This window comes from Loxodonta africana, chromosome 12 (assembly GCF_030014295.1).
Source record: "Loxodonta africana isolate mLoxAfr1 chromosome 12, mLoxAfr1.hap2, whole genome shotgun sequence".
NCBI lineage: Eukaryota > Metazoa > Chordata > Mammalia > Proboscidea > Elephantidae > Loxodonta > Loxodonta africana.
In genome coordinates, this window is record NC_087353.1 from 65,203,514 (window position 1) to 65,228,748 (window position 25,235).

At 45.4% G+C, this 25,235-nt stretch overlaps 1 protein-coding gene across 7 annotated transcripts in view; it reads left to right on the forward strand.

Moving 5' to 3' along the window:
• CLEC16A (C-type lectin domain containing 16A) overlaps window positions 1–25,235 on the forward strand; it is a 250,398-nt gene that overhangs the window by 78,337 nt on the left and 146,826 nt on the right. For all 7 annotated transcript variants that reach the window (XM_064295577.1, XM_064295579.1, XM_064295578.1 and 4 more), the window contains exons 11-12: window positions 18,101–18,236; window positions 22,379–22,479. In XM_064295577.1, the coding sequence (XP_064151647.1) occupies window positions 18,101–18,236; window positions 22,379–22,479 (237 nt within the window). The remainder of the gene's footprint in view (window positions 1–18,100; window positions 18,237–22,378; window positions 22,480–25,235) is intronic.

The window sequence follows — 25,235 nt, forward strand, 5'->3', positions numbered from 1 at the left end:
AGGACCTGGAGCAGGGTTCTTTACTTCCATGTGCCTCGATTTCCTCGTCTGTGAAAAGAGGCTAACAGAGTGCGTACTTTGTAGGGTTGTTGTAAGAATGAAATGACTTTATGTATGTAACATGATTAGAACAGTGCCTAGCCCCATGGTAAATGCTGGACAGTTAGCTACTACCGCCACTGCTACTTATCACCGTTATCATCATTGCTGTTGTAGTTTTCCCCACGGCCCAGGATTATGATTTTTGAGAGAAGTCATTATTTCCAGGGCACTGTAGGAAGGAAGGGGCTCCATGTTTAATGAAATTATATGCTTCTAACATGATGATTTTGTTTTTTGAAATCAAAATAATCTCCTAAGTTCATACATTTAGATTTTTAAAAAGCCCTGGCTGCTTAGAGTGAGGTACACTGTGTTAGGTGCCTGTGTGCTCAGTGAGCAGAATCATTCATTCCTCTTTTTTCCCTTGTCAAGGATGATTCTGGTTGATTTTTCACCTCGCTCTCATTTAGATGCTAAAACCTTCCCAGACTGGAGAGCATTGTCTGCTGTGGGATTACACGCAAGACTGAACTGTCCAGTCCCTTGTGTCATGGGCCAGGCTCACAGCCATGCAGATGGGGTCTCTGGCCAACGTCGCACCACACCTCCTGGGATGAATCTGGCCTCTCCTCACCAGCCTGGCTGGGGTCTGCTGGGGTGTGGGTAACACTGCATGTGAGCCATCCACGTGGGACCTGGGTTTGAGGTGGCTGCACCAGCCTGGTGGTAGGAGGCCCCTAGTCAAGGGCATCTGAAGTTGTAAAACAGAGCAGCTCTCTGAATCAGTAACTGAGAGCTTGTTTGCTTTTAGAAGTTTACCGGGATTCTACAGTCAAATTGCGCCCCCATCCCATCCCGCCAGCCCCATGATGGTTTTCTTGGCAGTTGTCAGTGAATGCCATGATCTCATTTTGATAAATGTAACTAAAACATCTCTCTGATGTCACCAGGCCTCTGTTTAATCCCTGAGGTCACCAGCATGCTTTTTTTGCTGTTCAAAGCGTGCAGTGAGCATTTTGGTTTAAGAATGCTTTATTTTTTATTTTTGGTTTGAGAAACCTTTGCCAACAAATATCACTTTGGTGGGGAAGTGAGGGGCAAACTCAAGGTAAGTCACACTTAAACTTGCCTATTTGGGTCCTTTCGATTTTTTTTTTTTTTTTTTAACTTGGAGGCACATTGCCTGCTAACCCCAGTGTCTAGCTATCCTATAGCCATGTTGGGGGAAGAATGGATGTCCTCAACCCATTTTCATACACTGTGTCCTTGTCAGTTTTATTTTGGAAAGATGTTTTGTTTTTTGGGTTTTTGTTTTGTTTTGTTCCAGTCCTTTTAAGGGATGCTCTCTCACCAGGCCCCAGCCATGACTAACAGTGGTGTGGATGGGACGTGGCAAGCTTGGCCTCAGCAGTACAATCCAACTAGTCAGCCGAGCAGCCAGGCACATCCACTGTTCCTGCTGGCCCAGCACCCATCCCCCTTCTGCTGATAAAGAGACCTCATTTTTTCTTTGGTGTGCAGACTTCCTGGGTGCTGAGCCCACCTGCCATGTGCAGGGCACCAGGGGAGGGATTTTTTTCATGTCTCCAGAAGTGTTTTCCAGGCAGCTCCTCTGCCAGGGCATGCCAAGCAAGGCCCAGGAATGCCCCCAGAGACTTTGCCTGGACAGTCGATGCTGAGTCTGGAGCCGCTCAATCGTGGCTCTCAGCTGCCCCCTCAGCAGTTTTGTCACTCCTGTTTTCTTGAACGTACTAGCTATCCCAGAGTGTGATGGGCCTGCCATCTCCTCACCCAACTTGCCGTAAATAAATACAACTCTCTCAGGCCCATCCTGCAATGAGACACCCAACTTGACAGCAGCAGTTGTGTTCCTGAACTTTCTGAATCGTATGCTTGTTCTCCTAGCTAGTCTCATATCTGAAGATGCAGTTAGTATGTTTCTCTCCTTAGACTGTGTCTGCTTGAGTGAAGCCGCACAGCTGTTAATTCCTATGACTTGGGAAGGTGTCAGGCACATTTTTTCATTCACATCTCGAGCCGAAGTGTAGCATTGGGTGGGGTGTGTCTGAAGGTGGGAGAGCTGACCCCTAGGCCTGTCTCAGTATCTAGATTTCCTGTGTGCTTTGGACAGTGTCATTAACCTGATGTTTTCCTATCTGGAAATTGTGAATATAGAAAATATAATTGCCATGCTGCTTTCTATTAATGAGGATGCGTTAGGACTTTTGTGATTGTAAGATGCAGAAATCCAACTCAGATTGGCTTAAACAGATAGGGTGATTATTGTTCACGTAACTGGGAGGCTTGGGCAGGGCTGGATCCAGGCGCAAAGATGACAATAGGCCACTCCAGGCTTGCATGCCGCCAACTTTGCCACGTTCTAGTGGCACTGGCTGAGATTTGGGGGCTGATGCTCTGTGGAGCTGCTGACCCTCACTAGGGTCCTGTGCCCACCTCTATGTGGGATGATTGTGCAGGCCTGGGTCATGTGTCTACCCCTTGAGCTGCAGAGAGATGTTGCCCCACTCAGATGACATGGACAGAGTGGGGGGAGGTAGCTTCCCAAATGAAAAATGAGGTGCCTTCATCAGAAGAAGGGGGCATCGGTGCTGGACCGGCAGAAACACAGATGTGGCCTAGGGAGGGCTCCCCTAACCAGCCAGTTAGAGAGTCACCGTGTCCCTGTTGCTCATCTCTCTCAGGGCCATCTTTCCTCTGTCATGTTGAGATGATATGTGGCCATTTTCTCCTCCACACAATTTCTTCCCCGGCAACCTTCTGTCAGGAGCCCTGGTGGCACAACAATTAAGTGCTTGGCTGCCAACTGAAAGATTGATGGTTTGTCCATCCCTGAAGCCAACTCTTCAGACAAAGATTAGACTGATGACACTCATGAAGAGTGTGCTTCTTAGTTCAAGTAGGTACACGAGACTAAATGGGCAGCTCCTGTCCAGAGGTGAGATGAGAAGGCAGAAAGGGACAGGAGCTCATTGAATGGACACAGGAAACCTGGCGTGGAAAGGAGGAATGTACTGTCACATGATAGCGATGGCAACTAGGGTCACACAACAATGTGTGTATAAATTTTTGTATGAGAAACTAACTTGAGCTGTAAATTTCACCTAAAGCTCAATTTAAAAAAAAAGATGGTTTGAACCCACCCAGTGGCTTTATGAGAGAAAGGCCTAGAAAACCCTGTGGGGCAGTTCTGCTCTGGGATCCCTATGAGTCAGAATTGGCTCGATGGCACCTAACAACAATAATCTTCTTTCATTGTCCCTGGATCTGGGGTTGATGACAGCCTGGTTGTAGCCGAGAAACAGACACAAATGACTCTTTTTTTTTTTTTTTTTAAATAAATTTATCTTTTTTGTTATTGTTGAAAATATACACAGTAGAACATACACCAATTCAACGATTTCTACAGCAAGTAACTCTTGAGTACAGAGCTGCTAGCACCAACTCCCCAACCCCCTGCCACCCCCACTGAGTAATGACATCTTTACTTAAAAAGATGGGCTAGAGCATATGAGTAAAAAGGGCATGTGGTCATAAGTCACGATTTTGCCATGACCTGAATTGAGCGTGGCATCAATGTATTTTTTTCTACAGATGCAGCACCCAGAATTCGCACCTCCTCCACAGTTAAGCCCAGACAAGGAAGCTGTGTGAAATGAATGTGTGTCCCTAACCCATCCACTTCCACCCCCAGTTTGCAAAGAAATTTGCTCTCCCTTGGGTCCCAAGTGATGGGTCACTCATTCTGAAACCCAGAAAATCACAGGGCCCCTAAATTTGCAGAAATAGAATACTGAAAGGAAGAGGAGGTATGTCATCATCCTTGTAGCCCTGCCCAGGAAGTCAGATGTCCCAGGATGCACAGTGTTCTCTTAGCCTGCTCTTTTTGGGAGGATGGCCACCCTCTCCTTCGGATTCACTGAGAGCAGTAAGCTAATAAGCAGACCCAAGGGAGAAAATGAATTGTTTTACAGCTTCTCATTTGAAAAATGGATATTTGTCTTTTGTATTTTGCTTATGGAAAAAGTAGGCATTGATTTCACGGCCTTACCTTCAAAGCTGCTCTTTCCTTGGAATTCTAGCCAGGGCATGGAGTGAAGGCAGCAGGGCAGGCTTTGAATCGGTCCATGCAGGTGGGACTGAGGGATACCTGACGTTTGGAGTGCCGGCTTTGCTTTTTTTTTTTCTCTGAAATGAAATGGAACCTGGCCTCATTCCTGGCTCCTATGACAAAGCCAGAGCCAACCCTAGGCCTGGCGGAGTTTTCTGATTGGGGCGAGCCAGGTGCAGGAGCTGTAAGGCTGGGCTCTGAATCCCAGCCCTGCCCCTGAGCAGCTCTGTGACTTTGGGGAGGCCGTCTCTGTCTCTGAAGAGGGGACTTCCATTGTGCCTACCCCCGTCGTCATGCATGAGAATGTGAGCGCTGCAACATTTGGCACGTGACACCTGAGCACTGAATAGAGTGGATCCTGGCCAAGAGGGAGGGTGGAGCAGGGGTCTTGGAAGGGACATTGAGTTTGGTTGGGTGGACTCTGTGCTTGGGCATCCTGGCGAGTGTGTGTGCACATGTGTGCATCAGTGTGAAAGAGAGTGGGAGGGGGGAGGAGAAGGACCGGTTAGGACCGGGCTGCTGGCGTGGAGGGCTGGGAGTGCCAGCTTCTCACTGAGGCTAATTCATCTAAGGAGGAGGGTTGAAGGCACACCCTCTGAAAGGAAACTCCAGAAACCGTTCTGCACTCCAAACCAAACCAAACCTGTTGCTGTCGAGTTGATTCTGACTCATAGCGACCCCATAGGAGAGAGTAGAACTGTCCCATAGGGTTTCCAAGGGGTGGCTGGTGGATTCAAATTGCTGACCTTTTGGTTAGCAGCCCATCTCTTAAACCACTGTGCCACCAGGGTTCTACTCAGTCTCCTGTTATTCAGTAGAAGATGACTGAAAAAAAAAAAAAAGGAAGAGTTGCCCCCAAATGTACAACACACTCACCCTGTCACTGCAGATGCTGTTTGCCCTCTGAAAGTCTCCTCCAAAGCCAGCCAGCAACATGCCGTTCTTCTGTTGTTTCCTTGGCAATCAGCGGCGGCATCTTTCCCCTTGCTCGTTTCACCTTCTTTGAAGGCGTTCTTTTTCTTCCCTAACCCCGTTTTTATGGCCTGTCCTTGCTGTGTTTGCTGGAATACAGAACACAGAGGACAGTTGATAAAATTCCTGAATTTGTGGAGTCAAAGAGGATTAAGAGGTCATGCCTACCATTTCCCTGAAAAGCACTTCATTTACCGAATATTCATCAGATTAGAATGTACATCATCCGCAGCAGGCTGACGAATTGTTGCTGTTATTTCTAAAAACCAGAGTGTCACAGGCATTGGGGAAGCTCAAGGGTTTGGCCAGAGTTGTCATCTTGAGAGGCAGAACTTGATATCTTTGGGTCCCAAGGGTCTGAAGGTCTCACCTAGCCTGCCCTGGCTCTTCCCAGCAAAGCCACTGCCTGGACAGTGGGTGGGTACACATAGTCTTTCCTGCTTTTGAGGATTTTGTGGAAATGATGCAGGCTGCAGAGGGTCTGGGTGGGGGCCAGCCAGAGTGAGAAGGGTTGGAGATGTGGGTTCCTGATCTCTGCATTGCAGCCCAGCCAGCTGTGAAACCAGGAGCAGTTATTCAGACTCGTGAGAAGAGGGGCTTGAGCTATGTAGTGGGGTCGCACTATACCGCCCAGGCTAGGGTATTGGAGCATGTGAGATTACGGGCCAAGGTGCCTGGCACGGGATACCAAACAGGCCATTTCTACAAAGCAGCTGATGGTCATTGCAGTGTAGAGGAGAGCAGCCTGGGGCAGGGGCACACCACCTAAATCTCTCTGTGCCTCAATTTCCCCTTCTCCAGAATGCAGAGATTAGCTAGATTACCATCACCCAAGTGTTGGTTACAGAGATGATGTTAGGTGGTGCAGAAAGGCCGTTGAATAACGTAGTGAGAGAATCTTACTCCGAGGGACTCCGAAGCCTTCCTGTTTGGTGTGAGGGGTCTTTAACACCTAACAGTTTGAATTTCCGCTTTAAACACACACAGCAGGCCCAGCACCTCTTTATTTATTCATCATGTGTATTTTTATGGCTGCTTTCTATTTATACCAGTTTTGTATTTATATTAGTAACTTTTAAAACTTTTTTTTAGAAAATAATTTCAAATTTGCAAAGAGCTGCTAAAATAAAAATAGTATAAAGAACACCTGTTTGCCATTTACCCAGTTTCACCTTTTAACATTTTACCCCATTTGCTTTCTCATTTGCATCCCCCACTCTCTCTCACATGTACACACACACACACACACACACACACACCTCTTTTTTCTGGGTAAGTTAACGTGCATCATGTCCCTTCACCCCTAAATACTTCAGCGTGCATTTCCTGTGCATAGGATAGTCTCTTTCGTAGCAACAGTACCATTATCAATGTCACCGCACTGTCCACTGTCCATGTTCCAGTTTTGTCCGTTGACCTAGTAATGTCCTTTAAAGCAATTTCCCACCCTCCAGCACCAAATCCAATCTGGGGTCAGCTAGTACCCTCACTTATCACATTTCTTTAGGCTCTTTAATCTGGAACATTTCCACAACCTTCTTCTGACTTTCATGACACTGACCTTTTTGAAGATTATGGAACCCTCCTCCCTTTTATGTTACTAGAACATTCCTGATTTTGTTGTTCCTCATTGTCTGATGTGTCCTCATGATTAAATGGAAGCTATGTGTTCTTGGCTGGAATGCGACACAGATGAGGTGGTGTCATTCTCTGGGTATTACAGATGGAGGCACATGGTGTCTCTCCATCCCTTGCTGGTGATGTTAATTTTGGTTATTTGGTTAAGATGTTGCCTTGTTTCTTCACTGTATAATTACTTTTTTTCCTTTGCAACTAATAAGCAGTCTGAGGGGACACACTTTGGGACAGTGTGAATCTCCTGCTTCTCAAGAAAATTTGCCCCTAGATTTGGCATCTGTTGATGATTCTTGCCTGATCCAGTCTGTATCATTGTGGTTACGAAATGACAATCTTCCAACTTCAGCGCTCCCTCTGCCTTTAAGCAGTCAGTCCTTGGCATTCTACTGCATTCAACATCCCTCCTTTTCCCCCCATTTATTTATTTATTTGTTATTGGTATGGACTTGTGAATTCCAATTTTTTTTAGTGTTTATAATTCATTATGAGTCGGAATCGACTCGATGGCACTGGGTCGGGTTACTGTATTTTATTATTTTGGTGCTCAAATTGTCCCACATTTGGCCAGTGCGAACTCTTGCAAGTAGGCTGCTATGTCCCTGTGATAAGTCCCATTGTGTTTTTGAGCATCCCCTTCCTTTCTGGCATAACAAGGTGCTCCAGGTTCATCTGGCATCTCCCTTGCCCATCCCCAGAAAAGTCCTGGTTTCTCTGCATGGGAGTGGTTTTAGAGACTAAGATCTGGGTACTTCATGTGCGCATTGCTGTTGAGCTGTCTCTTCCTCTTGGCCCTGTAGTGGACAGAGCTAGGAAATACGTACATGTATATACACAAGATACACATTTATACACATATCTGTCTACATACATGCAAGCATGTATATGTTATGGGGTGCTGTCGAATCGATTCCAACTCATAGCAACTCTGTATGACAAAGTAGAGCTCCCTCATAGGGTTCCCTAGGCTGTAATTTTTATGGGAGCAGATCTCCAGGTCTTTGTCCCACAGAGCCGCTACGTGGGTTCGAACTTCCAATCTTTCAGTGAGCAGCCAAGAGCTTAACCTTTGTGCCACCAGGGCTCCTACATATACGTACTTTAGCAGCCATAAGTTCATACCAATACCTCCGATTCTAACTGATTCCCACAGGGTTCTTTCTTGCCTTCCCCCATTCTACATTATGTGTCTCTTCTTCCCCGGCTCCCAGCAACATTGTACATTTATCTGCTCAATCCTATAATACATTTAAAAACATTTCAGAATTGTTTCACCTATGCCACTATAATAAACAAAGGACTAAAGAGAGTTCAGGATTTGTTTACAGTTCTCTCCCCTACCCCCAATACCTTGCCTATCCCAAAGCTGAGGGTAATAATCAATCATTGTGTTCATAAACTACTTGGATGAAGCTGTCCTTCCTTTCTTTCCCCCTTCAGGGTGGTCTTCATTTGAAGTAAATTTAGGCTTATATATTTTCCCAGTTTGCTTTCAGTTTTAGGGTTCCCTCCTTCCAATTGTGATTGATTTAATTTCTTTTTTTGAATATGTAAATATTAATATACTTCCAAAACTATACATATGTTGAAAGAAGTGTCCTTCCCTCTTACATCCCTCCCATCCCATGCCCCCCACCTCTTGTAGATAGCTAACTAGATTGCTTTCTGCCATATCCTTGCCGCTTACGTTTTTGTAGAGATAAGCAGATACATGCCTGTTTTCCTGCCTTCCCTTCTTTTTGACACACAGGCTGGTATACTGTGCCTGTCCTTTGCACTTTGCTCTTTTCACTTAGCAGCATCTCTGGAAACCGCTCCGTATCAGCTCCCAGAGACATTCCTCATTCTTTTTTGCAGCTGCACTGTGTGTGTACACCATATACACACAGCCCCTCTGCCTGGGCATTTAGGTAGTTTCCAGTGTTGTGCGATTGCAAATAATGCTGTGTGTGTACATTTTCACGTTGTTGGAGGTGTGTCTTCTGGATAAATTCCTACAAGTGGGCTTACTCAGTTGAAAGGTATTAAAAAACAAACAAAAACCTGGTGCCGTCGGGTGGATTCCGTCTCATAGCGACCGTATAGGACAGAGTAGAACTGCCTTATAGGGTTTCCAAGGAGTGCCTAGTGGATTTGAACTGCCGACCCTTTGGTTAGCAGCCAAGCTCTTAACTACTACTCTACCAGGGCTCCTTTGAGGGGTATAATAGTGATTTAAAGTTTCCTTTTAAATTGTGTTCATTAAAAATAAAAAGGGCAAGACAGTTCAAATAAAATGATTAAATAAATAACAAATAGTACAGGTGGCACACAGACATGGCAGAAATCTTAAAGACAGGCAAATGACTGAGATTTAAGCAAAACTGGACTAGATTGTCTCTGGTTTATGTGGCCCTTTCTGTCTCTTGGGCTCGTAGTTACCTTGTGTCCTTCATTCTCCTTTGCCCCAGGTGGGGTGACTGAGGTTTAAGCAGACTCCAAAATAGTACCTGGTGGGGAGGTGATGGGCTCAAGGTCTAATAAGTGAGGTTCGGACAGAGCCCCCAGAGATGCATCCTTAGAGCCTGAGTCCCAGCCTTGGGCCATCAGGTGAAGTCCGTGTCCACGTGAGCCCACTGAGCTGCTTCCTTGGTGGTGGCAGCATGGCGGTGTGCAGGGTGGGAAGGTGGGTGCGTGTCCCCAGGGAGGAGGGGGAGTGGCTGCACAGAGCCAGGTCTGACTCTCCTGTGTGGGATAAAGATGGGCTCACTGTGACCCTGAGTCTCCACGCACGGCCACCCTTCTCCCGCATCATCTTTAAAAGGTGGCCGTGGAATCCATTTTAGAGAGTGGTGGTTGAGAACCTGGCAAGACCCTCTCCCCAAAAACATCACCTACCACCCCCACACCCATGTAAAATTCCGCCTACAGATCGAGTGAGTTAGACTCTAGACCAGTGTTATTTTTAAGGTTTTTTTTTTTTTTATAAAACCATTAAAAAGAAGAAAAAAACTATTATAAGAACTCAAGAAATAGTTTAAACAGAGAAGAAAATATTCTTTGATGGTTACGAGAGTGGGGAGGGAGGGAGGGAGAGGGGTATTCACTAATTAGTAGACAAGAACTATTTTAGGTGAAGGGAAAGACAACACACAATACGGGAGAGGTCAGCACCACTGGACTAAACCGAAAGCAAAGAAGTTTCCTGAATAAAATGAACGCTTCGAAGGCCAGCACAGCAGGGGTGGGATTTTAGGGACCATGGTTTCAGGGGACATCTCGGTCAATTGGCATAATAAAATCTATTAAGAAAACATTCTGCATTCCACTTTGGAGAGTGGCGTCTGGGGTCTTAAACACTAGCAAGTGGCCATCTAAGATGCATGAATTGGTTTCAACCCACCTGGGGCAAAGGAGAATGAAGAACACCAAAGACACAGGGTAACTATGAGCCCAAGAGACAGAAAGGGCCACATAAACCAGAGACTCCATCAGCCGGAGACCAGAAGAACTAGATGGTGCCCAGCTACAACCAATGACCGCCCTGACAGGGAACACAACAGAGAACTCCTGAGGGAGCAGGAGAGCAGTGGGATGTAGACCCCAAATTCATGTAAAAAGACCAAACTTCATGGTCTGACTGAGACTAGAAGGACCTCAGAGATCATGGTCCCCAGACCTTCTGTTAGCCCAAGACAGGAACCAACTCTTCAGACAGGGATTGGACTGGACTATGGGATAGAAAATGATACTGGTGAGGAGTGAGCTTCTTGGATCAAGTAGACGCATGAGACTATGTGGGAAACTCCTGTCTGGAGGGGAGATGAGAGGGCAGAGGGGGTCAGAAGCTGGCTGAATGGACATGAAAATAGAGAGTGGAGAGAAGGAGTGTGCTGTCTCAGGGGGAGAGCCACTAGGAGTATATAGCAAGGTGTATATAAATTTTTGTATGAGAGACTGACTTGATTTGTAAACTTTCACTTAAAGCACAATAAAAATTAAAAAAAAAAAAAAAAGATCTGCTGAAGTCCTTAAAAAAAGAAGAAGAAGGAAAAAGCCTGGGCATTGAAAAAACTAATCTGCATTCATCTAGAAAATTAATCTTTGTAATAGCTCATTCCACAGCTCTCCTGGCTGGATGACACATGCAGGGTTGGGGGAGGTATGGTACAGCTGTAAGGACCAGGGTGCAGCCAGTTTGGGGACCTCACTCTGCATGGTGCTGGTGGGGGTGCTCTTGGCAGGGACCCTCCTGGCTTCCTTTGCCACATCTCCAGTTGTGTGGCCTCAGAAAAGTTGCTCTTGTCCGGATTCTTATTTCCTGTATACAACATCCAGGGCTGGACCAAACCAGTGGTTTTCAGGCACTTTTGTGGGAAGCCCCAGAGTTCCGGAAAGGGAACTTAGGGGCCTCTGTGGAGTGGCTGAGGGAACTGGTGAATGGGAGGGGTTTGGGCAGTCACCCATCCTTCACCCAAGCAGTAGCTCTGCTTTCATCTGCTTTCTGCACATGGAAAACGCCATCCACAGGCCCCAACTGCTCAAAAAGAAGACCAGGAAGCACTGGACTGAATTAGCTTTAGCCTCTCCCCTCCTCCAGAATTCTCATGGTATCCAGGGAGAGTGAAAAGCCAGAAAAGGAACAGCCATATCACAGCAAGCTTGGTCTGTAGGCTGAGACATGAGGGCTTGGCCCTGTAAGGCTGGGGAGCCCATGGAGCTGAGTTCCCACCATATCAGCCCCACAGGGGTTAGGGCTATGCCTGGGGAGCAGGGACCTACAGTGTGGGCAGTGGCTACACAGGCCAGGGCTGTAGCCAGAGGCCTGAGACAGGGCTATCAGCATAGTCTCGCTTGGTAGACTTCAGGTGTCTTTGCCAGCATGCCCCATCAGTAAAAACAAACAAGTAAATTCAAATATGCACCCCCCAAAATGTATGAGTATTTATTTATTATAAATACATATTTGTATTACTGTGCTACTGTTATGTACGTTACAGTGGACAAAACAGATTTTAAAAAGATGAAAATAACTAAAAGACTCACTGCCCAATGATTCACCCTGCATGCTCACTGCAGAGTATGTCCTCAACTTTGGGGAGGGGAAGGGTTGCCCGACACAGGTTACTAGAGGTGAAAATGCAAGGAGATAGAGAAGATGAGACCCCCCAAGCAGCTAGGTGGCTGCTCTTGGCCATACTCGTGCCCTGCCTGTACTACAGGCCCTGGCCTAAACACACAAGGCCGCTACTCATGTGAAGCCCACATTCTCATGGCAGACTCCAGACAAGCAGTAAATGTTGTTGTTAGGTGCCTTCGAGTTGGTTCCGACTCATAGCGACCCTATCCACCACAGAGCAAAACACTTCCAGGTCCTGCACCATCCTTACAATCGTTGTTACGCTTGAGCTCATTGTTGCAGCCACTGTGTCAGTCCCCCCCGTTGAGGGTCTTCTTCTTTTCTGCTGACCTTGTACTTTGCCAAGCCTGATGTCCTTCTCCAGGGACTGATACCTCCTGACAACATGTCCAAAGTATATAAGACACAGTCTCATCATCCTTGCTTCTAAGGAGCACTCTGGCTGCACTTCTTCCAAGACAGATTTGTTCATTCTTTTGGCAGTCCATGGTATATTCAATATTCTTCGCTAACACCACAATTCAGAGGCGTCAATTCTTCTTCAGTCTTCCTTATTCATTGTCCAGCTTTCACATGCATATGATGCGATTGAAAATACCATGGCTTGGGTCAGGCGCATCTTAGTCTTCAAGGTGACACCTTTGCTTTTCAACACTTTAAAGAGTTCCTTTGCAGCAGATTTACCCAATGCAATGCGTCTTTTGATTTCTTGGCTGCTGCTTCCACGGCTGTTGATTGTGGATGCAAGTAAAATGAAATCCTCGACAGCTTCAATCTTTTCTCCGTTTATCATGATGTTGCTCCTTGGTCCAGTTGTGAGAATTTTTGTTTTATGTTGAGGCGCACAATCCATACTGAAGGCTGTGGTCTTTGATCTTCATTAGTAAGTGCTTCAAGTCGTCTTCATTTTCAGCAAGCAAGGTTGTGTCATCTGCATAACTCAGGTTGTTAATGAGTCTTCTCCAATCCTGATGCCCCGTTCTTCTTCATATAGTCCAGTTTCTTGGGTCATTTCCTCTGCAAACAGGTTGAATAAGGTATGGTGAAAGGATACAACCCTGGCGCACACCTTTCCTGACTCTAAACCAAACAGCATCCCCTTTTTCTGTCCGAACAACTGCCTCTTGACATACGTAAATGTTCTTCATGAGCACAATTAAGTGTTCTGGAATTCCCATTCTTCGCAATGTTACCCATAATTTGTTATGACCCACACAGTTGAATGCCTTTGCATAGTCAATAAAACACAGGTAAACATCCTTCCTTTTTATTTTAAACATCCTTCTAGTATTCTCTGCTTTCAGCCAGGATCCATCTGACATCAGCAATGATATCCCTGGTTCCACGTCCTCTTCTGAAACCGGCCTGAATTCCTAGCAGTTCCCTGTCGATAAACTGCTGCAGCTGTTTTTGAATGCTCTTCAGCAAAATTTTGCTTGCGGGTGGTATTAATGATATTGTTGTATTAATTTCTGCATTCAGTTGGATCACCTTTCTTGGGAATAGGCATAAATATGGATCTCTTCCAGTCAGTTGGCCAGGAAGCTGTCTTCCATATTTCTTGGCATAGACGAGTGAGCACCTCTAGTACTGCATCCATTTGTTGAAAATCTCAGTTGATATTCCATCAATTCCTGGAGCCTTGTTTTTCGCCAGTGCCTTCAGAGCAGCTTGGACTTCTTCCTTCACTACCATCAGTTCCTGATCATATGCTACCTCTTGAAATGGTTGAACATCGACTAATTCTTTTTGGTATAATGACTCTGTATTCCTTCCATCTTCTTTTGATGCTTCCTGTGTCGTTTTTTTCCCCATAGAATCCTTCAGTATTGCCACTCGAGGCTTGAATTTTTTCTTCAGTTCTTTCAGCTTGAGAAATGCCGAGCATGTTCTTCCCTTTTGGCCTTCCATCTCCAGCTCTTTGCATGTGTCATTATAATACTTTACTTTGCCTTCTCAAGCCGCCCTTTGAAATCTTCTGTTCAGTTCCTTTACTTCATCGTTTCTTCTTTTTGCTATAGCTGCTCGACATTCATGAGCAAGTTTCAGAGTCTCCTCTGACATCCATCTTGGTCTTTTCTTTCTTTCCTGTCTTTTCAGTGACTTCTTGCTTTCTTCATGGATGATGTCCCTTATGTCATTCCACAACTCGTCTGGTCTTTGATCACTAGTGTTCAATGCATCAAATCTGTTCTTGAGATGGTCTCTAAATTCAGGTGGGATATACTCGAGGTCATATTTTGGCTCTCGTGGACTTGTTCTAATTTTCTTCAGTTTCAGCTTGAACCTGCATATGAACAATTGATGGCCTGTTCCACAGTCAGCCCCTGGCCTTGTTCTGACTGATGATATTGAGCTTTTCCATTGTCTCTTTCCACAAATATAGTCAATTTGATTCCTGTCTGTTCCTTCTCATGAGGTCCATCTGTATAGTCACGTTTATGTTGGTGAAAGAAGGTATTTGTAACGGAAAAGTCGTTGGTCTTGCAAATTCTATCATTCGATCTCCGGCGTTGTTTCTATCACCAAGGCCATATTTTCCAACTACTGATCCTTCTTTGTTTCCAACTACTGATCCTTCTTCTTTGTTCCCAACTTTCTCATTCCAATCACCAGTGATTATCAGTGCATCCTGATTGTATGTTCAATCAATTTTAGACTGCAGCAGCTGATAAAAATCTTCTATTCATCTTTGGCCTTAGTGGTTGGTGCGTAAATTTGAATAATAGTCATATTAACTGGTCTTCCTTGTAGGCTTATGGATATTATCCTATCACTGACAGTGTCGTACTTCAGTATAGATCTTGAAATGTTCTTTTTGACCGTGAATGCAACACCATTCCTCTTCAAGTTGTCATTCCTAGCATAGTAGACTATATGATTCTCTGATTCAGAATGGCCAATACCAGTCCATTTCCGCTCACTAATGCCTAGAATATCGATGTTTATGCATTCCATTTCATTTTTGACAATTTTCCTAGATTCATACTTCGTACATTCCAGGTTCCGATTATTAATGGATGTTTGCAGCTGTTTCTTCTCATTTTGAGTCGTGCCACATTAGCAGATGAAGGTTCCGAAAGCCTTACTCCATCCATGTCATTAAGGTCGACTCTGCTTTGAGGAGGAGCTCTTCCCCAGTTGTCTTTTGAGTGCCTTCGAACCTGGGGGGCTCATCTTCCAGCACTATATCACACAGTGTTCCGCTGCTACTCGTAAGGTTTTCACTGGCTAATGCTTTTCAGAAGTAGACTGCTGGGTCCTTCTTCCTTGTCTGTCTGAGCCTGGAAGCTCACCTGAAACCTTTCCTCCATGGGTGACCCTGTTGGTATCTGAATACTGGTGGCATAGCTTCCAGCATCAGAGCAACACGCAAGCCCCCACAATATGACAAACTGACAGTAAATAGAGAATATAAAATCCAGGTAGTCATAAATGCTATAAAGTAAAAACAGGGTAAAGGGTGGGACAAGGGAGCGGGAGACAAATCTCCAGGACAGAAGAATTCAAATAATTTATGTAGATACTCACCCCTCAAGGAGGTGGAATATTACTCCCCACTCCTTAAACTTGCGCTGCGCTTAGTGACTTCCTGCCAAAGAGTGCAGTGTGGAGAGAGGGGGACAGTAGCTGTATGATGGGGAAACCTCATGAACAATGGCTTGGCCACGTGATGAAGGTCAGCATCAACAGGGAGAAGTTTTGATGATGGGATGGAATAAGAAGGGTACTCTCTTAGTCATCCAGTGCTGCAGTAACAGAAATACCACAAGTGGATGGCTTTAACAAAGAGAAATTTATTTTCTCACAGTCTAGTAGATTACAAGTCCAAATTCAGGGCGTTGGCTCCACGGGAAGGCTCTCTCTGTTGGCTCTTGAGGAAGGTCGTTGTCCTCAACCTTCCCCTGGTCGAAGAGCTTCTCAGGCGCAGGGACCCTGCATCCAAAGGATGTGCTCTGTTCCTGGTGCTGCTTTCTTGGTAGTATGAGTTCCCCAACTCTCTGCCTGCTTCCCCTTTCCTTTTATCCCCTTACCTTGGATCAGGGAGGTGACTTGGGTAAGGGTAGTGTTACAATCACACCCTAATCCTCTTTAACATAAAATTACAATCACAAAATGGAGGACAATCACAGAATACTGGGAATCATGGCCTAGCCAAGTTAATACACACGTTTTTTGGGGGGGAAATAATTCAGTCCATGACAGGTACTTTCCCTCTGTGGTCTTCCTCCCCAAAAAGTGTAACTTCAGCCTAACCCGGAAAAAAACATCAGACGAACCTAGATTTAGAGACATTCTACAAAATACCCAACCAGTATTCACAAACTCTGAAGGTATTCAAAACCAAGGAAAGTCTCAGAAGCTGTCAGCCCAAAGGAGCCTAAGGAGACATGCAACTAAATGCAATGTGATACACTGGAAAAGAAAAGGGACCTTACAGGTAATTAGTATAATTTGGATAAGATAGGGAGTTTGTTGTTGTTGTTAGTTGCCATCAAGTTGGCTCTGATTCATGGCGAACCAGTATATAATAGAACAAAATGTTGCCTGGTCTTTCACCGTCTTCCAGCACTATATTGGACAACATTTTGTTGTGATCCATAGGACTTTCATTGGCTAATTTTCAGAAGTAGATCGCAGGGCTTTCTTTCTAGTCTATCTCAGTCTGGAAGCTCTGCTGAAATGCTGAAACCTTCCACCATGGGTGATTCTGCTGGTATTTGAAACACCAGTGGCATAGTTTCCAGTATGACACACTGACAGACAGGTGGTGGATATGGAGTTTAGTTAATAATAATTCAAAAAGAAGTAAAGGGAAAAGTGGTAGGGGAGGGCGTCTGAGAACATGTCTCCCAGGAAGCGACATTTGCGCTGAGTCTTGAATGATGTGATTGAGCCATGGGAAGAGAAGACCTGGGTTAGAGTGTTCTAGGCTGGCAGTTCAGATCCACCAGGCACTCCTTGGAAACTCTTTGGGGCAGTTCTGCTCTGTCCTATAGGGTCGCTGTGAGTCAGAATTAACTCGATGGCAGTGGGTTGGGTTTGGTTTAGGCAGAGGATACGGCTGTTTAAAGATCCTGAGGTAGAAACAGGCTTGGGGCATTCAGGAACTAGGGAGAACTCCAGCACAGCTGGTGTGACTTGAGCCGGGTGGAGGGGGCGGGGAGGTGAGCTCAGAGGTGGACAGGGGCCAGCCCATGTAAGGCATTTGGATTTCATCCTAAGTGTGACAGGAGGGTGTTGGAGAGTTTTGAACAGAAGGGTGACATGTGCGAATTTCCATTTATAATAATTTCATGTCTGTGTGGAGAACAGACTGGGGTGCAGGAAAGGAAGAGGAGGCCAGTTAGGAGGCCCTGCAGGAGGACAGGAGAAGATGGGGGGGTGCTAGACTAGAGTGGTACCAGCGCAGGCAGCATCTGGGTCCACGGTATACGTTGTCATCCTTTCAGAAGTAGGAATGCAGGTTCACATTTCATCATCTTTATTTTTTTCATCATGTCTCCTCAAGATGGGGGAAATGGTATTAGAGGGCCCACATGTGCACAGCAAAGAACCCCATTTTTTTGAGAGACCTTAAAGTGCAGTGACCCTCCATCTTTAATTCAAGATGCTCTTTCTTTAGTGGTTCGTACATTTTTCTGAAAAGTGAAATGCTTACCCGTGCTTCAGTCAGTCACCATAAGTTGCCTTTATTTAGTTGGGAAAAAATAAAATAAGGCACGTAAACTCTCCCTTCCTTCTGGAAGTTGTGAGTGGAAAGGGAAAAACACAGGCTTTTGGAGTTATGTCAAAGACTTTTCTGAAGTATATATAGCTTTAGAATATTTTTAGTGAATTTGGTTGTATTTTACTGACCACAAATCATTTCTTCTAAGCTACCTCAAATCCTTTGGGGAGAAAGCGTGTTATTGATAAAGGGTCTCTGTTTTGATCCTGAAATAAATGATTGCAATTCACGTTTTCTTGTCAAAATCAGGCACACATCTCTTGGTCTTTCTGAGATGAATGGAAAGAGAGGTCCTAGCCTCTGTCTTACTTGTCCTCCAGTGTGTTGTTGATGTTCGTGGCGCCGCTGTGGAACACTTGCTGGACACATGAGGAGCAGTTTTTACGTGTCCTACTTTTCGAACATGAGTATGTCTGTTAATACAGGTCTGTAAGCTGTCCGACCTCATCCCAGTTTCCGTGTTTGTTTCCAGAGATAGAGATGGTGATCATGGAACGTAGCAAGCTCTCAGAAGTGACCGCCAGCACCTCCATGCAGGAGCAGAACACCACGGACGAGGAGAAGAGTGCCGCTGCCACGGGCTGCAGCGAAAGCGTGCAGTGGAGCAGGTAGCTGGCCAGCAGAGGGGGACCGCCCTGCTGCTGAGTGTGCTGTGTGCCGCGGGTGGGGGTGCCCAGCAGCCAGCCATCTGTCTGTCCGTGGGGATTGTTGCTGTCTTACGATGAGGAAATGGGTTCAGCACTAAGGTTAAGTGTCTTGGCCAGTGTCGCCCAGCCCAGGGTGATACAAAGAGTAACCCAGAATCTCTTCCCACCACACCAAATGGCCTCTTCTGTCTCTTAGCCCAACCCTCCTGCTTCCTTTCCTTTCTCTGCCCTTCCTCCAGCCTCTAATCACCAGAGATATGGTCTCTCTTGAGAGGCCAGGGGGACAGAGCCCATGTGACATTGTAGTGCTCACCCCTTGGGAAGAGACTGACAGGGCTATATCACCACCACACCCAGAGTACTTTGGTGCTGGGCCCTGTTCTAAAGGGTGTGGCCTTGCCTTACATTGGCTGTTCCTAAGAAGGCTACCCCTTGGGGTCAACCTTGGATCCCCCTGTTCCCATTCATTCACTACTGTGCACACCACCGTCCAGGGAGCCTGCCCCCACTGACTGAGCCGGCATGATCTAATGTTGCTGTCCATCTTCGACTCTTTGCCTGATTGTTCATTTCAGTGATCGCCTGCTGAACCTAAACTCTCTCAAACCTCTGGGACACCACCCCTCAAGAATGGGGTTGGGTGGAAGCTGCTCCCAGTCTATGCAGTGAGCTGTCTGTCAGGAACTTCCTCATTTCAGGGTGATGGCCTCATAAAGTGGCCCCACAGCCCAGACCACAGAGTCCATCTGGTCCTACCTTGTGTTAGTAAATGCACAAAAAGCCTTTCAGTTCCTCAGTCAGCCTACTCGGCACTCACTTCTGAAACACACAGCTCCCATCCTTTGTATTAATCCAAAGCAGAGTGAAAAGTTGAAGCACACTCATTTTTTCCTCCACATCTTGTTTATCTCTGCTTGGCAAATGTCTCAGTTACCTAACAGATGGAATTAATTTTTATCAGATGCACAGGGAGCCGTTTTTAGTTTTTGTTAAATAAAAAACATATTGGAGGGTGGTGCAGGCTATCAATTGCTGTACCTTATAAAGACCTCTTTGATTTTGTTTGACAGCAAAAAATGTAACACATGAAGCTCTGAAAATTAGGGAAATCATTCTAGACATAGAAAGGAAGGGAAAGAGACCTTTAGATGCTCAGCACAGAGTTATTTAGAATATGCATAATTGGTAAAACCAGGAATGACTAGCCTTGGAGAATGCTTAAGCAAATTAAGGTATATTTGCTTAATAGAATATGAACTGCCTTTAGATGAATAGTGTCATGATGTATCCAATTTTTTAGGAGCTAATAAACGGAAATACGGCACATATTTTACATAGTATGGTAATACTGTAGCTTTGCTACAGGAAGCAAAACACCTGGGTATTGCCAAACCAAAAAAAAAGTTGGGGGGGGGGAAAGAAACTGACCAAAACATTATGCTTGAATATAGAGTTGGTAGCTTCTTTGTTTCTAAATCTTAGTAAAGGGAGAGGTTTTCTTAGGGTTGATTGAGGTGGTTTCTTAACGTTGCATGGCTTTAACTGACATCTTCCACCACTTGGCTTATGATGAAAACTGATGCGGGTGCCTGGAGTTGGGCCACGCCTGGCCTTGTGAGCACACAGCCCAGGAGCCCCTGGGCCAGATCTCTGCACCTCACTGAGCCCGAATGCTAGGAAGAGACTGGCCCAGGGCGACAGCTGCCTTCTCCTCTGCAGGTGTCCAGTTGTTGGTGATCAGAAACACCGTCTTGCCCTCTGTTACCCCAGCTCCCAGCACCCAAGCAGGGAGGGTGCTGAGGTGAGGGAGGGTGGAAATTTGCTTTCCACAATGCAAATTGGATCTTGACATTGAGCCACAGCCCAAAGAAACAGCCTAGAAAAGGCAGAACTGTTCTTATAGCCCTCATACATTCTGGGCTGTATCTCCATTTGGAGTTTAATATAGACATAGCTAAGGAAAAACTATTTTAAAAAATTGTTTTTAATTGCAAAAATAATTCACATTAATAAAATATTAAAAACCTTAAAATGTGTAAAGAAGAAAAAAAGTCTCCATGAGCCCAGCATTCATAGGCGACTGCTATTAACATTTTGATTATTTCCTACTGGTCTTTTTTTTTTTTTTTGCCAATGTTTTGGGAATTCTGCCCTCTTTCCCACCAATGTTTTGGGAATTCTACCCTCTTTCCCACCAATAGCTTGGACCATACCATGTTCATCATTTTTTATTCTTTTTTTCTTCATCTGTATCAAACTTCAAGTGTCTTTTTTCATTTTGTTGTGCGCTTAGTAAACAAAATGTGTTATGGCTATATGATACCTCATCTTGTGAAAGATGGGATGTCCACTCAGCGCTTCCCTTACGATGGGGCATTTAGTTATTCAGTATTATTCCCAAATGAAACTACAGCCTGATTTCCAAGTAGCTGATTTACCAGAAAATATTTTATACTTTATCCTGCTCCCAAGTTTGGAAGTGTTATCATGGGTGGCTTAGAGAAGCCCAGACTCACATGTGATAAAACCATCAACACAGCCAGGACGTGATTGATGCCCAGTCCGGGGCGAGGAAGGTACGGTGGGCTCAGGAGAAATGGAGACTGGACATAAGTGCCCCCTCCCCTGAGGTTTCTTTTTTAATTTTAGTGTCTCATGTATTTTTTTGAAATGTTATGACAAGTACATTTTCACTGTTTTTTCTTTTGCCTCTTTGAATTTAATATTTTGATTCAGTGGTACATTTACAGGGTTCAAAATTCAAAAAGTATAAAAGGTTACGTGGTGAAAAGTCTCCCTGTTCCTCAGCTCCACCCAGTTTTACTCCCTTTAGGCAACTCTTATAGATAGTGACCCTTGTGTCCTTCTGGGGTTAAGCGTGCTCTTAGTCACTCATTGAGGTGCTCTGCTGTCTTGGCCTTAGAATTGCATCCAGAGAAGACAGCTGCAGAGGGCCACAGGGTCAGAGCTTCCTGCCAGCAGGCCCTGTCTGTTCATACACTATTATCATTGGGTTGAAGAATCTTTCTGAACTGAGCCCTTTGTCTGGAAGGGCAACATCTGGGGCGTGCTGTTTCTGATGTTTGTAGCTGCTGTCCAGATCTCACCCACAAAGCATCAGAGGCAGGAGACCTCGTTATGGATTCTTACCAGTCGGGGAAGGTTGGTCCAAGAAATTGCTGCGATCAAGAGAAAGTACCCTTGGAATATAAAAATTGTTGTTGTCATGTGCCATCAAGTTGATTCCAGTTCATACTGACCCTATAAGGATGGAGTAGAACTGCCCCATAGGATTTCCTAGGCGGTAATCTTTATGGCAGCAAATCGCCAGGGCTTTCTCCCATGGAGCCACTGAGTTAGCAGCTTAACCATTGTGCCACCAGGGCTCCTTGGGTATTAAAAATAGAAACCAAGTAGCAGCTTCCATGTCCTGAGCCCTTTCCAGTGTGTGCCTGGCCCTGAGCAGAATGCCTGTAAACCATCGTTTCATGTGAGTTCTCGCAATAACCCCGCAAAGCTGCAATCCTCATTTTCACAGATGGGGAAATAGAGAGGTTTTAGGTAACTCGCCCAGTGGCGTACAGCTAGCAAATGAAAGAACCAGAATTGGAACTCGGCAAGTCTGGCTCTAGGGCCCACATTTTTTAAATCGTTTGGACCTGTGTGGATTTCGTCTGGTACTGTTTGTCTACCACATTACCTTGTTTTCTTTCCCCATTCTCTTGTCACTCTTTGAAATGAGGATGTGTGTCTATTGATTCTCAGTCTCTGCCCCCTCGTCTGGCATGCGACCTCTACAGGAGCAGGGACTCTCATTTTCCCCCAGTGTCTGGGGCACCTAGTGAACGATTGTTGAACCACTCAGTGGTCTGTTCCTTGGTCAGTTTCCCCCTCTAAACAGCACCTCTTTTTGGGCATAACCACGCTCTGATTTGTCCTTGCGGCCTCAGTGCCTGGTGCTGGATGGGATACCGGGAGTGCGATGAACGTTGGTGGGCTCATGAGTGCAGAGCTGTAGGAGAGAAGGGCAGCCCACCCCCCATGTGCAGGTGGGAGGAGAGGGGTGTTCACGAGGCTCAGGCGCATCCCTCCCTCTTTTCTAGACCCTTCCTGGATATGGTGTACCATGCCCTGGACAGCCCGGAGGATGACTACCACGCCCTCTTCGTGCTTTGCCTCCTCTATGCCATGTCACATAACAAAGGTAAGCACGTCCCTCGCCTGCCTTCCTACCTGTGGCTTGAGTGCCTATTATCATCCCTCTCCTCTGCTGTATGAGGTGGAAGGAAAACTGCTTTCTTTGAGGAATTTCTTTCCTGACTTCAGCAGACTCCCACAAAACTTCTCTGCAACCTTGTTAGAATGTCTCAGGTGTTTCTCTGCAGACTGAAGTCACAGGAATTAGTTACTCAGGTAGTATGGGGGAAAAGGGTTAAAATGTTGACTGTGCAAAACCCAATATGACTGTTTTCACACTGTGGTTTTCTTTCAGCCCCTTGCTTGATGAACTGACTTAGTATCAGACCTCTTTCCTAACATCAGAACTGAAATTGGTCAAATTGTAACCTTGGTTTTGCTATTTATAATAGCTGGTGTTATTGCTCAGGGTTCAGAGCTAAAACAGACCCTTGGTGGAGCTGTGGAAGCATAGGTTTCCTTTCTGAAGAAAGGTGTGGCTCTCTGGCTTCCATTGTTGAGCCTGTGTGATCAGGATCAGCTCTTGTGGAATTAGTGGGTTTGATTAGAATTCATTCACTCACTCGCCCACTGCTGACTGCTAGGAGCAGCACCACCTGCCTTAGCGTGGCCAAGCTCTGAACCTCCACCTCAGAATCTCTTAGAAGAAGTCAAGAATATTCCATCTGTCTCCTGCGGCAAGTGGGGCTTGCTGTAGATGAGACATTGATTACATCGAGTGATATTTTAGTAGGTTTTTTGTAAGCTTATTGGGGAGCTTGTGGAGGTAGTTTTTACTAAGATAGCCTATCACTAGAGACATTTAAGAAACACTCAGCATAACTGTAGTAGGCTAATTGGTCACCCCCAAAGATATCAGGTCGTAATCCCCAAAACTGGTAAGTGTTACCTTATTTGCAGATGTGATTAAATTAAGATTTCGAGACGAGGGGATTATTCTGGATGCTTTGGGTAGGCCCTGAAAGCCATCACAAGTGTCTTTATCAGGGTGAGGCAGAGGGAGATTGGACACAGACTCACAGAGGAGAAGGTAGTGTGAAGACAGAGCAGAGAGGAGGTCTGAAGATACTGTGGAGGGGTACAGCCACCGAGAAGGCATGCTGGGAGCCATCAGAAGCTGAGAGAGGCAGAGAATGGATCCTGCCATAGAGCCTCCGGGTAGCGCGGCACTGCCGGCACCTTTTCAGCCCGGTGATACTGATTAGAACTTCTGGCCTCCAGAACTGCGAGAGAATAAATGTCTATTATTTTAAGCCACCAAAATTGTGGCAAATTGCTTTAACAACTAAGTGTTTATTCTTAAATCGTTAATACATGCACATATATAAATAAGTCAATTGTTGAGGAAAAAACATGCTGTGAAAAAGGTCCCCCTCCCCTGTTGTCCCCCAGCTTTCCACTTCAAAGGCAGTTTATGTTCCCAGTTCCTTGGGTGTCTTTTTAAAAAACATCACTGCAAATCCAAATATAAGCACGTATGATTTTGCTTCTACTACTGCCCCCCTTAAACAGAAAATGAGTTATCCCATGTTGTCTGTTCTAAACCTTTTCCTGTATATCCTATATCAGCACGTCATTCTGCATCTGTGTACAATGTGTAGAACTGCCTTGTTCTTTTTAATCGTATGTCTAAGCCTGGCTTATTCTGCCATCCCCTTACTGAGTGACGTTTAGACTCTTACCAGGCTTTTCCTATTACAGACAGGACCGCAGCGGCTCTTCTCATATGTAATTCATTGTGTTCCCATGCAAGTCTGCGGATAGAGCCCAAGATTTTTTTAATTATTATTAGTTTGTCATTCAAAAATTTACACACAAATTGTTTTGTGACATTGGTTGCAATTCCTGCAATGTGTCAGTACTCCCTTCCTTTCCATCCCGGGTTTCCCTTGTCCGTTTGTCTAATTTTCCTGTCTTCCTGCCTTCTTGTCTTTGCTTTGGGTGGGTGTTGCCCATTCGGTCTCTTTGATTGAACAAAGAAGCATGTTCCTCTAGTGTGTTACTGTTTGTTTTTTAGGCCTGTCTAATCCTTGGCCAAAAGGTTGACTTTGGGAGTGGCTTCAGCTGAGTTAGCAGGGTGTCTGGGGAACTATAGTCTTGGAGAGTTCCTTTAGTCACTGTCAGACCAGTAAGTCTGGTCTTTTTTTGTGCTTTTGAATTTTGTTCTACGTTTTTCTCCCGCCCTGTCTGGGACCCTCTGGTGTGATCCCTGTTGGAGCGGTCGATGGTGGTAGCCGGATACCATCTAGGTATTCGGGGCTCAGGTTGGTGGAGGCTGTGGTTCATATGGTCAGTTAGTGCTTTGGACTCATATTTTTCTTGTGTCTTTGGATTTCTTCATTCTTCTTTGCTTCAGATGGGATGGGACCAATAGAGATATCTTAGATGGCTGCTCATAAGCTTTTAAGACCCCAGACATTACTCACCAAAGTTGGATGTAGAACATTTTCTTTATGAACTATGTTATGCCAGTTGGCCTAGATGTTCCTCAAGGCTATGGTCTCCAGCCCTCAGTCCTAGTAACTCGGTCCCTCAAGGTATTTGGATTTATCTAGGAAGCTTCTATGACTTTGCCTTGGTCAAGTTATGCTAGCTTCCTCTATATTGTGTGTTGTCTTGCCCTTAACCAAAGTTAACACTTGTCTACTATCTGGTTATTGATTTTCCCTCCCCTCCCTGTGTAACTATCAAAGATTGTTTTTTTCGGTGTGTAAACCTTTTCTTGAGTTTTTATAATTGTGTGTCTCATACAACATTTGTCCT